The 18,270-nt window shown below is 43.8% G+C and overlaps 1 protein-coding gene across 1 annotated transcript in view; it reads left to right on the forward strand.

The window, feature by feature from the left end:
• Positions 1 to 18,270, forward strand: part of Nek11 (NIMA related kinase 11) — a 246,892-nt gene that overhangs the window by 182,533 nt on the left and 46,089 nt on the right. The window contains exon 14 of the mRNA XM_052187461.1: positions 6,757 to 6,817. Within this exon, the coding sequence (XP_052043421.1) occupies positions 6,757 to 6,817 (61 nt within the window). The remainder of the gene's footprint in view (positions 1 to 6,756; positions 6,818 to 18,270) is intronic.

Here is an 18,270-nt window from a genome sequence, read left to right on the forward strand (position 1 = left end):
CTGGATATAGCATGCAGCACCTCCAGGGCATTCTCACACATCCTTTAAAGAAAATCCCTTAGATATATTCTCTTTTAAGATCTCAGCAAATTCTGGATCATGTTGTTGAACAGGAAGTAGTGGTTGGGAGGGTTTTGCAGATTGAATTAATGATAAATTATTTTTATTTGAGGCCACAGCAAAACCTATGGCTGATGCAGCAAAGGGTCCAAGTTCTGAAGGGTCACAGGATCTAAGGGAATAACCTCAGGTGCTGCTCAACTTGAGAACAGCAAGTCATCACCAGGGCAAGTTAAGGACAAAGAGCACAGGTTTCTTGAAGTAAGAAACTATATTTGCTACTACAATATAAAACACAAGGTTTGACCTTCCTTCCCACAGTTGCATGGTTGACAGTCATTATAATCCACTGTTGCTATGGAAGCTTAAAGCTCACATGTAAACCTCATATGTGAGGGCCAGCTTTTGAAGAGAGGAGTATCTCTAAAGACTTCCCAGATGGTTTATGACAACAGTTCTATTAAAAGAAGATTGACTTGGGGTAACCATGTTATACCATATGTGTTTCTGGGGTAATCTTGGAAAATACTCTCATGATATAATACTTGTCATCCAAGAGGGACAGGCAGAGCAGAGATGGATGCATAATCAGCTGACTGTACTCTACCAATCAAAGCTTCTGAAGGAATCCAGAAAACACTTAAGTTTTCAGAGGTTGACAAAACTATATGCTTAATAAAATACATCTGGTAAGTTAGCCGTTCCTTGAATTTCTGTGTTCTTCCTTCCTTCCTTCCTTTCTTTTTTTTTTTTCAAAACAGGGTTTCTCTGTATAGTCCTGGCTGTTCTGGAACTCACTCTGTAGACCAGGCTGGCCTCGAACTCACAAATCTGCCTGTCTCTGCCTCCCAAGTGCTGGGATTTAAGGCATGCACCACCACTGCCCAGCTGTGTGTGCTTTCTTTTTGTTGGCTTCTTAAAAATGTATCAATTACCTCCATGTGCCCAGCTCTGAGCTCCTGTGCATAGAATAAGCATCGTCAAGCACCCATCCACACTACTCATTAGAACAAAGCATGGCCATCATCTGTGGGGAAACAAACCACATGCATGATGGAGCATGACCTCAGCAGTAACAAGTCTAATGAGGACGAGTGATCAGAGGACCTCTGAGCAGGCAACATGACAGATCTAAAGGATTAGAAAGATGATCACAACACTGAGACAAGAACATCCCCAGTCAATGATGGGGTGCTCCCACAGGAGGAGTCTTGGTATATTAAACAAACAAACAAACCAGGCAGGACCATAGGTGGGTGGAGACAATGGTCGTCTTGCATCTTAAGAGGATGTAGGATGTAGTAGAAAGCAGGACAAGTAAAGGATGGCTGCATTGCAGTTCACTGTGAGAAAGCACACCATTGGGGTATGTGAGCATGTGGACAGGGTCAGAGTGAAGCGAGGGCTGTGGCAACCATTCATTCTCATTGACCTGGTATTCCCATGTAGCTAACCCAAATAAATAATAAACATGAAGTGAAGATGGCCGTGATAGACACCACACTACTGCTTATCACACAGTAAGTGAATGGTAACACCTTAGGCGCCCAATGGTAGAGGGTATGAATAAATTCATGTGACATGATTTTACAATGCCGATTGGTTCCAAGCTCTTGACCGACATGACACAGTGGCCGTCTGATGTGTCATCTATTGAGATGCAGTTGTTTTCACGGGCCAGTGAAATCCACCAACGTTCAATACATTGTGAAACAGGAAGGAAATGTAAGCATCTCCCTCAGCAGCATCTCCACATGGCGTGAGCCTGGCAGGTGGTTCCTGTGACCCCGTCTCTGCTATGGGCCCACAAGGCCCTGAACGTCAGGAAGCAGTCACGGAACGCCTTGCCATCCACTTCTGTGTACTTCTTCACTAACACCAGGCTCAAATAAGCAATATGGAACTGCACAGAGGAGCTGTTTGCCTTCCCATGATTCTTACTCATCACAAAATATAGGTGCTGATATTGTGAATTGTCTCTTTTCATAATAGAGAAGGTTTGACTTAACTATAAAAAGTACACTTGCCATCTATTGCGAGATTTTTTCACTTAGAGGGAAACAAGGTAATGTCAGCCCTCTCCTAAGGTATAAAGAACAAACAGAAGTTTGGTTCCACCAAAGCCACCCCTAGGGAACCACTGAGCTTACTGGGCTTACTTAAGGAGCATGGGTGAGGAGTTATTTGGGGCAGGGGCATGGGTGTCTGTCCCTAAAGCAGCCACACTCAAAGGTAGACACCTGGCATAGATGATGACGCCCTCATGGTTGCATAACAGAGCCTTTGTCCCCTAGTAATCCCCAGCCTATACACTCCAGCTCGGCCTCAAGATCCTGCAGCCACGTTCAGTCAGGGCAGAATTGCATGCAGCTGATTGGGAGGAGTGGGTGGTGTGCTGCTTAGCTTTTTTGTCAAGTTGACACAACCTAGAGTCATTTGGAAAGACGGGAACTTAATTGGGGGTGTGCTTCCACCAGATTGCCTATACTCAAGTCAAGTAGGTCATTTGTTGTTGTTGTTGTTATTGTGGTTGTTATTTATTAATTGATGTGGGAAGGCCCAGCCCACTGAAGACAGTGATGGCCCTAAGTGGTCTAGGGTAGTGCAATAAAGCCAGCCAAGCCGGCCCGGGGAGCAAGCCAATAAACAGTGCTTCAGTGGTTCTGCCTTTGCTCTTGCCTCCAGGTTTCTGCCCTGGCTTCAGTGGTGGTCTATAAATTGTAAGCGGAAATAAACTCTTTTTCTCCCTAAGCTGCTTTTGTCCATGGTGTTTATAACAGCACCAGAACCCTACCTGTGATGTTTACTCTGGTGAGGATCTCCTTCCTGACCCTCCCCTGTGAGGGATGTCAACAGTTGAGAAATCCAGCCATGATGCTCTTTTTTGCAAGTTAGTGCAGATGAACTGGGGAAGAAGGTGATAGCTTGGCTTGGAGGATAGTGCTGTGTTTTTGCTGATCCTCAAATTACTTAAGATTTGTCCAGCAGGAAAAAAACAAAACAAAACCAAGTATGTATGTCAATATATAGATGATAGGTAGGTAGATCTATTGAATGAGTGATTGGTTGGTTATTTGGTTGGCTGGTAGCCTTCAACTAGGACAGATTTTTGTCCCCTATGGGGAAAGTTTGACAGTGTCTCACACTATTTTGGGTCTTCACAACTTGGGTTGGGGAGGTAGTATGACAAAGTCCTGCTGACATCTATTGGTTTGAGGCCACAGGTATTGCTGAATGGCATACATTGTACTAGAATTATCTGGTCCTAAATATCAACAGTGCTAAGGTTGAAAAATGTCATAGTAAATACATAGATGGGAGAATGATCAAGTACACATAAGAAAATGTTGACTCTGAGATGAAGGGTACATGCATGTTTTCATGCAGACTTCTGTAAGTCTTAAATACAATCAGTGGTTGCTGAGAGAAGAGGACTCGGTCTTCTCCAGGGATGAGCATCCTGAGACGTTGTCTGAGCCCAAGTAATAAGTCCTAAACGCATGTACACAGAGCTACATTCAGTGGGCTCAGTCTGTTGTTACTCAGCAGCAGTAGAGTTTGAGTGGCAGGGGAGCCTTGCTGTCTAACTGGAAATAGATAGCTACCCAAGGAGTTTGTGCTGTCCACTTGCTTATGCATCACAGAAGCTAGAAGAGAAGTGCACAGATGTGCAGTCAGGAGCTCTCCAGAGCCAGGGCTTGTGATCAGGTTCCAGGATTGAAAAATGTAAAACCCTTGGTCAACTAACCTCAATTGTTTAGCATATCAACGACCCTTTTCTGTGTAAAACAGCAACAAAAAGTTAGTAGATTAAAACAATGATTCATTCTTTTGGGAGAGAAGGGAGGGGAGGGGAGGGGAAGGGAGGGAAAAGGATGGGGAGGGAAAGGGATAGGAAGGGAATGGAAGGGATGGGAAGGGAAGGGAGAAGAGAGGAGAGGGGACAGGAGGGGAGAGAAGAGAAAAGAGAGCCCATAATTGTGGAGGCCAGATACTGACATTGGATGTCTTCTTCACAACCTCCACCTTGTTTTTTTGAGACCGACTTTCTCCCTGAACCTGGAGCTCACCAATTCAGCTAGATTAGATGTTTGGATGGCAGCTCTAGGTCTCCTCTTCTGTCTGCCTCCCCAACGCTGAAGTAACAGTGAATACTCCTGCAACCGGCTTTTCTATGTGGATACTGGGGCTCAAAATTCAGGTCTTCATAGTTATACAGCAAGCAAGAGGTATCTCTGCAGATGATTTTTGACTCTTCTGTGCTCACCGAATAGTTCTGCTCCCTGTGCTATTGTTCGATCATCCAGGTTCTTGCTGCCAGCTATGAATTTAGCTGTCCAAGACGGCATGACTTAACACGCCTTGCTATTGGTTATAGCTGCTGACTGAGGCCATGGTTTCCTCTCATGACTTCTCATGGCCCAGAGCCTCTTCCATGAAGTCTCTCCAGCAGGAGAGCACGGTTGCTTGCTTCCTAGGGAGTAAAAAATGAAGGCAGTATGGTTTCTCAAGGTTAGTCCTACCTAAGCCAGCCATAACCTCTGTTGTGTACCCTGAGGAAAAGCAAGTTACAGGGCCAATTCAGATCCGGAGACAGGGAAAGAGGCAGATCCCATCTGTTGGTATGAGGAAAGGTGTAGGAACACAGAGGCAGAAGGACTGTTGTAGCCACGTTTATAAAGTGGCCTATCACTCTCACCGTCCATCTTTGGTCAGAAGAGCAGGGGTTTAGAGCTGGGGGCTCCTTTACTGTCATCTGAGTCAGGCTGTGGTCTGCATGTTTCAGTCTCCCACAGATATAGTCACCAAGGAGAAGGGCTTAGAAATTAGCCTTAGGGGTTGATGATGTCATGGGGATTCTCTCATGACACAATTCTTTATAAATGGATTATGGCCTTATAAAGTCGTCCTAAGGCAAGCATTCTCTCTTCATGTAAACATACAAGGTGTTGGTCTGTGAACCAGAATATGGGAGTACTGTAGCAACCACATCCACTAGTGTCATGATCTTGAGATTCCTGGTTTCCAAATCCATAAGTTTTCATTCCCATGTATTTTTAATAGCATCCCAGGTAGAAACCTCTAATTTCCACAGGTGTTAGAAACTAAGAACTGTGGCTCTGGAGAGATGGCTCAGTGGTTAAGAGCACTAGTTACTCTTTCAGAGGACCCAAGCCCAACACCCACGTGGTGGCTCACAACCATGGGTAACTCCAGTTTCAGGATCAAATGCCCTCTTCTGGCCGCTACAGGTACCAGGCACACCTGTGGTGCACGGACATATATGCATCATATATGCAAACCACTCAAACACATTTAAAACAAATAAGCTAAGAACTGGGAAGTCAAGCCCCTGGCCAGGGCTAGTGTTCCTAGTAGAGGGGCCAGGCTTAGAACCTGCACTCCCTCTTGGTGTCAGCAGCAGCATATGCAGATGGTGTTCCCTCTAGCAGAGGATGCCTCTCTGGAGTCTGTGACGGAATGTTGTCCCTTAAGGGTAAAGAAGGAAGCATCAGTTTGGCCTTCTTTGATTTCTATGCCTGGTACCTACCTCCCTATTCCTAGAACAGTCACCGAGGGTCTTTGTTTGGTATTTGACCACTATTAACCAGGCGAGCCCTCCTCCTCCTCACTGCCTTTTCTATATCTTCTCAGCATGAGATACTGCTGAGTTTTACAAAGTAAAACCGGAAAAGCAGCTGCCCACAGTTCAGAGAACTGTGTTTATAGAAGGAAATCCAGCGTGTTTACGGAATGCACTAGAGAAGCCCATCTCACTCCTGTGGGCATTCCCTGGGACTCACAGACAGTTGTTGCAATGTGAAATGTTTGCTTGGCTGGACATGGAGCCGGCAATCCATGAGCGGTTAATCCCCACCCCCCCCCCCCCCAGTGCAGCCATGAACCTGAGAATAATGAAGAGGTTCCGTTTCCCCAGATCATTAGGATGCTATTTTGGATTATTTGCAGCCCGCTGGGTGGGAGAGCAGATATTTATTTTGCATCAAAGATAATATTTGTTATCCAGGATGGCTCTGAAATCCTCCCAAGCCTCATGGGAGATGGCTGGCTTTCCTTGAGGCCTGAGGTAAATGAGGAGCATAATTATGTGATATAGAACTCCTTCAAGGTCACAGACTTCCAAACATGTAGAAAAAATTCTTTCCTTGATTCCTGCTGTACGATTAAGTAATAAAATCTTGGTTTAAAAAATATTATAGCATTCATTATATTTGAAGATTAAAATGATATTTGTTTATTATGGAAACTTTGGAAAGCTCAAAACAAAAGATGAAATGAAAGTTCTCATGCACACTTGCTTTTTGGTTGGAAGCACCTGAAAGGGCTTGGGGTGAGCTCAGTATAGAGCTGTGAACCCCCAAAACCAAAGTCACTGAGACCCACTGCTCAGTGTAGAGCCTTACACCCCCAAAACCAAATTCATTGAGACCTACTGTTAACAGTGTTAGCCTCTGCCTTTTCCATCAGGGAGAAAGATCAGGGGATCTATAGATGGGTACACACACATTTATGCAGATACAGAGATGTAGGTATACATATAAACATTCATGGCTTTCTTTAAAAAAAAAAACAGTCACATTGTAAAATAACTTTGCAAACAATTCTATGGCTGTGGGGTGTCTAAATGTAGCATAAATATGTTCCTGTCACTAAATACTCTTCTTGCGTTGACAGGACAGTGATACTGACGCGCTGGTTGGGTGTTTGGAACATGTCCTGGGTTACACCTCTCTGGGTAAGTCAGCTTCTTCAGCCTTTGTGGTGATCTTTGCTGATTCTGTTAGAGTATCTAAGAAGTGGGAAGCTTTTGAGGAACTTCACAGATATTCTGATCAAATTCTGCATCCTACAGAGGAGGAGGCTGAGGCCAACGGAGATCGAAGGGTCTGGGGAAACAGCTAAGATACTCAAGGAAGAAACCCTTGTTATTATTACCAGTGGCTCCCAGCCTTGAAGGACGAAGTGAATGACATTTTGTAGTCTTCTTTGGCCAAGTGGTAGCCTGGCAGTGCATAGTACATGTAAAGTCCCCGGAAGAGGACTCTCCCTGCCAGCTGGTCCCACAAAGCAGATTGCATTCAGTGAGGCCGAAACGACTGTCACTCTGAAGGTCAGTCAGTTATTGGAAGAGATTTGGTCTGAAAAACAAAGCTTGAAATGTCTTTAGCGTTGTCAGCCTCAATAAATGGGATTGTTGTGCTTCAAGGATAAAACCCGATTTTTTTGGCTTCTACTATTTTTTTTTTCCTAATCCAAAAAGCCCAGCTGTGATAACTTTCAGCATTAGACAATAGATTTTTCACACAGAGTTCTTAAAAAGCAGAGATGAAAATGACTGGTTTTTTTTTCTTTTAAACTCTGAGTGACTGTTTTACAAATTTTAATTATGGAAACAAAAGATATCTTCAAAAGAGATGGCAAGAATATAGAGATCAATGATGGCATTTTTATGTGGGGGAAACAGTCCTTACTCTCTGTCAGGAGCTTTCTGCATAATGTGCCTTTTTCTAGCGTTTGCACAAAGCCATGGTTACAGCAAAGCTCTTTGACTTTTCCCTCCTGGCCATCACCCTGGGAACCAACTTCCTGCATATCAGCAATAGTTGTTAAGGGCATCTCACTCCTAGGGATGGTCTAGAGGTCAAGGAAGGCTTCCTTTGGCCAAGCCAATTTTCCTCTCTGTATCTCAGTTAGATGAGAAAATTTCAAAGAAAGCTTCTCAGGCAGGTTTTGGGATAGAGGTCTACACTGAGTAGCATGGGTCAGAAGCTGCGTTCTGTGCCTGGTGAAGAAGAGACCCCTAGCAAGCATTTTAAATTATCTTAGGAGCAATCAGATGTAAATCTTTTTAATTTACTAGGTGCAACTAAAATAGTTGCCCTCTTGCCTGTTTTACAAATTGGCTTTTCTACCTAAAATTGCATCTTGAAAAAGTCAGACTCCTCTGCAAAAAAATAGAGTGTGTCGGTGGCATCTATGCTCCATTCCAGGTTGTATACTTTTATAAAAATGAACATGAGATGTGTGTAAGCGCACACTGATGTCTGCCTGGAGCCCTGCTAAAATGACAGTCGAGAGATGAAGCTGAGGAAACCTACAGGAGAAGGAAGCGCGAGGAAGGTTCAGGGGTACATACAGCAGCTGATCAGGAAGTGGAGACGTTGGAGATCGAACGGATGGATGGGGACCCAACTCTGAAAGCTGCGTTTCTAAGATGTGCATGGGGAGGAAGTGGGATCACACATTCAGTGTGGAGGAGAAAGCCCGCTGGTCCCACTGAACTCCAGAAAGACTCAGGATTTTAGACTCTGTTACTCGGAGAGCAGGGTGTGAGAGGGAAGGGTTGGTTGACTCTGTGAATAAATAACAGTGGACTTCAGCTCCTTCTCTCCCTAATTAACAGCGCCATGAAACCCTTCCGATGGTAAGACACAAACCACTAGATTTTATTGGATAGGTCATTAAGTGGCAGAGGCTCTGGATTTGGGGATACCAAAGACACTCATCATTTTACCCACATTACTGATGTGATAAAAACAGAAAGAAGTGGGCTTCAATGTTGATCGCTAAAAACCCATAGGCCACTTGAGCTACCTCAACTACCTCCAGTACTTCCAAATACTGGAAGGACAGTGTGGATCCATTTAGACCACGCTGCTCTGAGAACACTTAGCAGACTACAGTTCCTGTGAATGCGGTTATCCCCCCAACAGAATGACTAAGAGCAGGCCTACCAGTTGATAATAGGAAATTTGTGGAAAGAGCTTAAGATGGCTTGGGATGTTTAACACTTAGATGTGAACACATAGCCAGATGGTGCCATTATATATAAAGAACTCTAACATACAGGAGAAAAGTCAAGACAAAGACATACAAAAGCCTCAGGAAACAAACAATGCAAGGAAGAAAGGAAAATTACCCATTAAACCAAGTAAGCAAAAACATACCCATCAGCATACCATTTATTATTTCTCTTCTCTTTCTGCAGTAATGGGGACTTTATGCTTAAAATTATAATTCAAAAGTAGGAAGGAAGATTCCGTAGAATTAAGAATAATCTCCAGAATAAAATAAGCAATAAGAAAAAAAATCAAGGTGATTTAAGATCTAATTAAAGAAATTTTGGGAAGAACAGGAAGGAAGAAATTGATAGGTGTAGAAAGAATAAGACATCATGTATAAAATATTAGGAAAAATAATGGTCCCTTATTTTTACAATAATATCAGAAGCTAGAAGATAATAAAACTTGAACCTAGAATTTTTATCTTCTCAACCATAACCAAGTATAGATTTTTTTAAAAAAAAAAATCTTTCTAAACTACTATCACCATGCATAAAAGAGAAACAGAGCAACCCTCAAACATACGACTTCGAAAATAATGTCTCAGAAATATCTATGTCTCATGGCTTTTCTTAAGAAGTTCCAAGAAGAAGAAAGCCGACTCTGGAGTTTTAGCTTTGGGCAGCCTCATGACTTGTTAGCAATGCCCTCCTTAAATCCCACCTTTTGGGAGGCAGGTGGATCGCTGGGAGCTCAAGGCCAGTCTAGAATTACTTTGGATATTGAATTTAGGTTTAACAATGAATTTTCCCATTTAAGTTGGATTTTAGTTCTATTTAAGAGTCATTCATATAACACATTTTACGCCGAGATTAATTAGTTTGGGTTAGTCGTATAGTCTTGGTAGCTGGCATGATATTAACCAACCCTTAAAGGCATAATTTAGTCAGACTAATAGTTGCTTAATTTTTATCACTGCTGGGGCTGTGGCTAGGCAGGGTGTCTTGAGCTATGTGAGATGTACTCTCACACTCTCCTTTTAATTCATTATGCAAATGTTAAGGGATCTGATACTGGCTTAGTGAGTTTTGCATGTATTAATTTACTTTGAGTTAATTATAAGGCCAAGACCACACCTTTTGTATTTGGAATGAAAGAATCTACCTAGGCATTTTCAGTGCTTTGCTTTAGCTATTAAGCTACATGAACTATGTATAAATATGTTAATACACAAAATTAGCTTGAGCATTTTAATAAAGTTTTTGTTTGTATGAAAAAAAAGAAGTTCCAAGAAATTACATTATATGAAAATATAGCAGTTGATCAGGAAGCAATAATACAGATCTACGGGTGATGGGGGCCCAATGCAGAAGAAGACCGGGTTTCAGGGACTGATAGGAAGGGATGGGGGCTGGGTGGCAGCTAAGCAATGGGCCTGGAGAACAATCCATGCAGACTGAGCTAGGCTGGAGGGCTTCAGGGCTGAACACACATGTCCCAAAGACTGTGGACCTAATGATTCTCTTGAGAGAATCACCAAGCCTGCAGTTATGATGGGAAATGTCTAGGTAGATAATTGTTACTCTTTTTAAAAAAAATTTGCCGGGCAGGGGTAGCACATGCCTGTAATCCCAGCACTTGGGAGGCAGAGGTAGGTGGATTTCTGAGTTCGAGGCCAGCCTGGTCTACAGAGTGAGTTCCAGGACAGCCAGGGCTACACAGAGAAACCCTGTCTCAAAAAAAAACAAAACAAAACAAAAAAATCTATTTATTGCTACTGAGTGTGTATGTGTGTGTGTGTGTGTGTGTGTGTGTTGGACATTGAGGCATATGCCACAAAGCACACTTGGAGGTCTGAGGACAATTTTGTGGTGACATTTTTTTTTCTTTGCACCATTGAGTGAGTTCTGGGGATCAAACTTGAATCTCCAGGCTTGTGAGGCAGGTGAGTGCCCTCATCCTTTGAGCCATCTTACTGGCTTAAATTCTTTTTATTTCCCTTAAGAAATAATGGTTTCTTTCCCCGGTGAAGCCAAAATGTCAAACATTTGCTATAGTAAAGACTTCTGTTATTGCCAAGAGAAAACTTAAAAATACCAAAGAACTCGGGAAGGAAAACTCTGAGACACCTTGCAGTGTTGTGAGGCAACTGTCCTCTTCTTGCTTTTGCAGAAACTCTGGGTTAGATGATGACAGGCTGCTTCTGATTTACCTTCTGTGCTTCGGGCTGTAGAGGGAGCAGGTGCTTCATACAGTAATAGCAGATTTTCACACAATGAAGTGAGTGTCCCTGATGAGGTGTCCCTTTCCCTGCATCCCCTTGTTCTCTCAGATATAGGTCCTTTCTGGGGATGCCAGGCAACACCTAGAAGTATGCTCTTAGCTTCTTTTGATTCAGTCATATCGACTACTCAGATTAAGCATCACAGTGTTGGGTTATTTAGTGTGAAAAGTTAGAAATGTGCATAAAGTTCCACTCAACTAAAAAATCATTTTGAAGCATGTTTGGACTATCTGTTGGCACAGAGCCATTCCAGGGTGTAGAACCCGGAAAGGCAGCCCGGTTTCGGTTGAGTTAGGTTGGAATCCCCGGTAACCAGGCAGGAGATAACCCTGCAAGGAATGGTAGACATTTTGCCATGTTCATGGACACCAGGTTCCTGACACGAAGCCTCAGCTCTCCATAATTCTGTGGCCATGAGTCATGTAACAGCAATGCCCAAAGCCCCTCCACAGGGAGTAGACAGGACCAAGGTAGCCTCAAGATTGATCTCCATTTTAATGAGATACCTAAAAGCCTGGAAGCTTAGCCAATAAACTCCACTTCCCAGACACTGCAAAAGGCATTGAACCCCAGGCCTGCCCTGAGAAAGTGGGGTACAGTTTGTTCATCACCACTCTCTGCCGTGACAATAAATGCCTTAAACCATGGACTGTCTTTATCTCGATCCACCGTGGGGAGCCATGGAACAGGCCTTCGTCTAAAGAGTGGGCCGCTAATCTGTCACAGAAGGCCTCTCAGCACTCCCAGCCATGGCCTCCACCAAGCCAACCCACCTGCCAGACAAGCCAAGGACTCTCCTCTCTGTGGGACCCAGTCAGAGCTCCCCTCTTTTCCCCTTTGGCCCAGGGCTCAATCTAGCCCACAGGCCCCCACTCCATTTCCAGGGGTGTCTGAGTGCCCAAGAGTCAAGAACCTTAGGTGTCCCCGGCCTCCATGCAGGTCTGGGGACCCCTAAGCTAACTCCAGCAGTCCCTGGGACCTCAGACTGCGCTCCTCACCCCTGGAGCAGGTTCCTGCGGCTTCCCACAGCTCGATGCCCACCTAGCGCTGGCGTGGGGTAAGCAGTCAAAACTCCCGTGTCCTGCTTCCACCAGTGGCCTGAAACCCCCAGCAGACACAGGACACCCCATAACCCAACACCAGGGTATATACGGGAGCGTCAGGTATGCTGATGTCCATGTTCTCAGGGAGCTTCCAGATGGGTAGATATTTGGTGCATCCAGACAGGATGCTGTGAACGCACAGTGAGAGGGTGGTGGGAAGTACCAGTGTGCTTCTCACACTGCTGAGGGTGGCAGACCCTTTAGATAGACATTCCATCCCCACCCCAGAAGTTCTAGGTCAGTGGGAGCCCAGGAGACTATATTATTAACTAGTCTTGGTGGTTCTAGCCCAGGAACCACACTTTGGGAACCCCCCCAGAATTCAAAACCAGGCACAGACATGCTGTCATGGCTAGTAAGACCTTCAAACACGCTTATATTGGATATATTTTGGTAAATTGAGCACAGTTTTTTTATTAAAGTGCCACACACATTCAAATTTTAATATTTACAACCTAGAAAGGTATTTTTCATTTCATATACACATTATACTAAATTAAAAGAATTAAATACTTAGACCCAGAAACTTCTGTTTAGAAATTTATCTCAGAGTTATGTTAAAAAATGAACACATACCAGTACCCTTACAGAGTTACATATAATAGTGGAGAACTAGGTTCAATAAATGTTTATTAACAGTGGCCAATCAAAAGTTCTATGAAGAATGATGCTATAGCTGCATTTTCGTCAGCAAGAAAGGTGTGTCATCACCTGAAAGCCCTAGAACAAAAAGAAGCTATTTCACCCAGGAGGAGTAGAAGGCAGGAAATCATCAAACTCAGGGCCGAAATCAATCAAGTAGAAACAAAGAGAACCATACAAAAAGTCAACAAAACCAGGAGCTGGTTCTTTGAGAAAATCAACAAGATAGATAAACCCTTAGCCAGACTGACCAAAGGGCACAGAGAAAGTATCCAAATTAACAAACTTAGAAATGAAAAGGGAGACATAACAACGGAAACTGAGGAAATCCAAAAAATCATCAGATCCTACTACAAGAGCCTGTACTCAACACAACTGGAGAATCTGGAGGAAATGGACAATTTCCTTGACAGATACCAAATACCAAAATTAAATCAGGACCAACTAGACCATCTGAACAGTCCCATAAAGCCTAAAGAAATAGAAGGAGTCATAGAAAGTCTTCCAACCAAAAAAAAGCACAGGACCAGATGGTTTCAGTGCAGAATTCTACCAGACCTTCAAAGAAAAGTTAACACCAATACTCTTCAAACTATTCCACAAAATAGAAACAGAAGGAACACTACCCAATTCCTTCTACGAAGCCACAATTACGCTGATACCAAAGCCACACAAAGATCCAACAAAGAAAGAGAACTTCAGACCAATTTCCCTTATGAACATCGATGCAAAAATACTCAATAAAATTCTTGCCAACCGAATCCAAGAACACATCAAAACGATCATCCACCATGATCAAGTAGGCTTTATCCCGGGAATGCAGGGTTGGTTCAATATACGGAAATCCATCAATACAATCCACTACATAAACAAACTCAAAGAACAAAACCACATGGTCATTTCATTGGATGCTGAAAAAGCATTTGACAAAATTCAGCATCCTTTCATGCTTAAAGTCTTGGAGAGAACAGGAATTCAAGGCCCATACCTAAACATAGTAAAAGCAATATACAGCAAACCGGTAGCCAGCATCAAACTAAACGGAGAGAAACTTGAAGCAATCCCACTGAAATCAGGGACCAGACAGGGCTGCCCCCTTTCTCCTTATCTTTTCAATATTGTACTTGAGGTACTAGCTCGGGCAATTCGACAACATAAAGAGGTCAAAGGGATACAAATTGGAAAGGAGGAAGTCAAACTATCATTATTTGCAGACGACATGATAGTCTACCTAAGTGACCCAAAAAACTCCACTAGAGAGCTCCTACAGCTGATAAACAACTTCAGCAAAGTGGCAGGTTATAAAATCAACTCAAGCAAATCAGTGGCCTTCCTATACTCAAAGGATGAGCAGGCTGAGAAAGAAATTAGGGAAATGACCTCCTTCACAATAGCCACAAACAGTATAAAGTATCTTGGGGTGACTCTTACCAAACATGCGAAAGATCTGTATGACAAGAACTTCAAGACTCTGAAGAAGGAAATGGAAGAAGACCTCAAAAAATGGGAAAACCTCCCATGCTCATGGATCGGTAGAATCAATATAGTTAAAATGGCCATTTTGCCTAAAGCACTATACAGATTCAATGCAATACCCATCAAAATCCCAACTCAATTCTTCACAGAGTTAGAAAGAGCAATTATCAAATTCATCTGGAACAACAAAAAACCCAGGATAGCTAAAACTATTCTCAGCAACAAAAGAAAATCTGGGGGAATCAGTATCCCTGACCTCAAGCAATACTACAGAGCAATAGTGTTAAAAACTGCATGGTATTGGTACAGTGACAGGCAGGAGGATCAATGGAACAGGATTGAAGATCCAGAAATGAACCCACACACCTATGGCCACTTGATCCTCGACAAAGAGGCTGAAAACATCCAATGGAAAAAAGATAGCCTTTTCAACAAATGGTGCTGGTTCAACTGGAGGTCAGCATGCAGAAGAATGCGAATTGATCCATCCTTGTCTCCTTGTACTAAGCTCAAATCCAAATGGATCAAGGACCTCCACATAAAGCCAGACACTCTGAAGCTAATAGAAAAGAAACTGGGGAAGACCCTTGAGGACATCGTTACAGGGAGAAAGTTTCTGAACAGAACACCAATAGCGTATGCTCTAAGAGCAAGAATTGACAAATGGGACCTCATAAGGTTACAGAGTTTCTGTAAGGCAAAGGACACCATCAAGAGGACAGTTCGGCAACCAACAAATTGGGAAAAGATCTTCACCAATCCTACATCAGATAGAGGGCTAATATCCAATATATATAAAGAACTCAAGAAGTTAGACTCCAGAAAACCGAACAACCCTATTAAAAAATGGGGTACAGAGTTAAACAAAGAATTCTCACCTGAAGAACTTCGGATGGCGGAGAAGCATCTTAAAAAATGCTCAACTTCATTAGTCATTAGGGAAATGCAAATCAAAACAACCCTAAGATTTCATCTTACACCAGTCAGAATGGCTAAGATTAAAAATTCAGGAGACAGCAGGTGTTGGAGAGGGTGCGGAGAAAGAGGAACACTCCTCCACTGCTGGTGGGGTTGCAAATTGGTACAACCACTCTGGAAAGCAGTCTGGCGGTTCCTCCGAAAACTGGGCACCTCACTTCCAGAAGATCCTGCTATACCACTCCTGGGCATATACCCAGAGGATTCCCCACCATGTAATAAGGATACATGCTCTACTATGTTCATAGCAGCCCTATTTATAATTGCCAGATGCTGGAAAGAACCCAGGTATCCCTCAACAGAAGAGTGGATACAAAAAATGTGGTATATCTACACAATGGAGTACTATTCAGCCATTAGAAACAATGAATTCATGAAATTCTTAGGCAAATGGATGGAGCTAGAGAACATCATACTAAGTGAGGTAACCCAGACTCAAAAGGTGAATCATGGTATGCACTCACTAATAAGTGGTTATTAACCTAGAAAACTGGAATACCCAAAACATAATCCACACATCAAATGAGATACAAGAAGAAAGCAGGAGTGGTCCCTGGTTCTGGAAAGACTCAGTGAAACAGTATTTGGCAAAACCAGAACGGGGAACTGGGAAGGGGTGGGAGGGAGGACAGGGGAAGAGAAGGGGGCTTACGGGACTTTCGGGGAGTGGGGGGGGGGCTAGAAAAGGGGAAATCATTTGAAATGTAAATAAATTATATCGAATAAAAAAAATATTCAAAAAAAAAAAAGAAAGGTGTGTCATAAAAACAGTGAAGTATGTGATGCTGTCTTTGATACAGGTGCACATGCTCACCATAAAAATATTCAAGCATTCATTTCTCTCTCTGAACCTCTCGCTGCCTCTGCGTCTTGCGTCTTCAGTGAACATGAAGGACTTGAGTGATTCCTTTCAGCTGACAGAGGGGGAGATAGTGTCATGGCTTTTGTATTAGTCTTCAGTCTAACCCAAACTTAATGCTTAGTAAAAACCAGGGTTTGTTTCCAAGGCTAAGTGTCTCCACGTTGGCAGAATAGAAAACTGAGCCCCCCCCCCACTAGCCGTTGTCTGGTGGAGAGGTCACCGGTAGGCTTCCTCCCATCTCCCCCTGAGTATTACCCACAGGTGATTACAGCGCATTCATCCAAAACCACATATCTCCCCTTCTCTTTTTATTGATGCAGGCTGCTCATAGAAGTCACTTCTAGCATATTGAAAGGGAAATGGAGACTTCCAAAGCCCTAACCTAGTCCTGTACTCTTCTATAAGATTCAGTTGAAAGTTTGAAGTGGGAAGCAGCTACGTAAGGACTAGACAGCTTACCCATTTTCTGCCTTCTGGTTCTTCCCATCACCCCTCTGAGGTAAGAGAGGAGTTTACTTTTCCAGGCTGACCTACTTTCCCTCCCAGCAACTTGATGTTGCTATAGACACAGGGGTGCTATTTGTTTTTGAGACGATCCCAGGTGCAGGTGCCCTAGGGATGAGGGAGGCAGTGTAAATTTTTCTTTGGCCTTTACCAACAATGATGTACACACATGTATGCACACAGAGAGACCTCTGCTCAATTCTAATAGATAGCTTTATTTGCATAGATGTAGAAACCGAGTCACAGAGTCAGGACCCCACTCACACACTCATCCATCGTATCCCAGGTGCTGCTTGTAGAAGGCACCAGAGGTTGTCACCTGGGTCATCGTTTCCCTTCCCCCTCTGTTGGCTCTGTTCCCAGGCTCCTACTGTGGCTTGGCTTTGACACAGTTACTGCCCCAGGGCTGCCCCTGACTTCCTTATGAGATGACATCTATTCTGTGTCAGTCCGCATCATCTCCGTGAGAGCTGGGATGGGTGCAGGACGCTGGGCATGGACACACCACCCTTCCCACTCTTGCTTTTACCATGTATTCAAGGAGTTCCAAGACAGCCATCTCCATCCCCCGAGACTCCCCTGCCTCACCCAACGTGCATTGCTTAGGGGGCTGGCTTCTATACAAGGTGGACTAGGATGGATATTTCTATGTAAGTGTCCTTGATCCTTGGTGCCGCAAGAGCAAGGGACACAGGATTAGGCAGAGGGGAAGCTTAGCAGTGCTGCAACCCTGACAAGCCATCTCCAAACTCAGGGGGAGCTCCAGAACCCCACTTGTCCTCAAAAACTTCAGGACCAGCTCTCAGCTTCTACCATGACCAGTCATTAACCGTGGGCCACCTGGGAGGGCACAGCGTGAGTGAGGCAGCTCTGTGCTGTTCTAGAAAGGACCACCATTGGGTGCTGTCTACAACTGAGGTAGCACATCCTTCTCTACTTGAACGTAGATCTGAATAATGCATTCCCTCATTGGGGTGTTGGAGTGACATAGCAAAGTCGGGCAGTAGCCTACTTTGCCAACTTTAGGCAATTCGATTGCTTCCCTAAATTCACCACCAGCAAAGGAAAAGCTCAAGGAAAAAAAATACTCCCAAAGGTTGAGTCAGCTAATCCTCTCAGCAGAGGGAAACAGCTTTTGTGGGGCCCCCTGCTGATACATGGGCTGTCTTGAAATAAGTTATTGGCTTGTGACCAGGGAGGGCAGAAGTGAGGTGGGAGATAAAAACATATCACCCACATTTCAGCCTTCGGAGGTGGGTCCTTGTCAGATAATCTGATTTTGTTTAATTTGTCATATCTCTTATATGGTGTATTAGAAGGAGTTCTCTCTTGAGACACCAGACAGTTGTGGTTCAAGCTCAGATTCTTTGCACTTCTGACTCTGCAACTTGGGCAAGTCTCACAGTTTCTCCTTACCTCAGTCTCCCCATTGGGAACATGAAGAGTTTGTCCTGAAGCATTCTACAGCCACCACCAGCACACAGCCATGGTGATTCTTCTATCACTGGGGTCAGTGGTCAGGGGTCAGCACACTGTAGCCAGCAGGCCAAACCGAGC

This window comes from Apodemus sylvaticus, chromosome 7 (assembly GCF_947179515.1).
Source record: "Apodemus sylvaticus chromosome 7, mApoSyl1.1, whole genome shotgun sequence".
Classification (NCBI taxonomy): Eukaryota; Metazoa; Chordata; class Mammalia; order Rodentia; family Muridae; genus Apodemus; species Apodemus sylvaticus.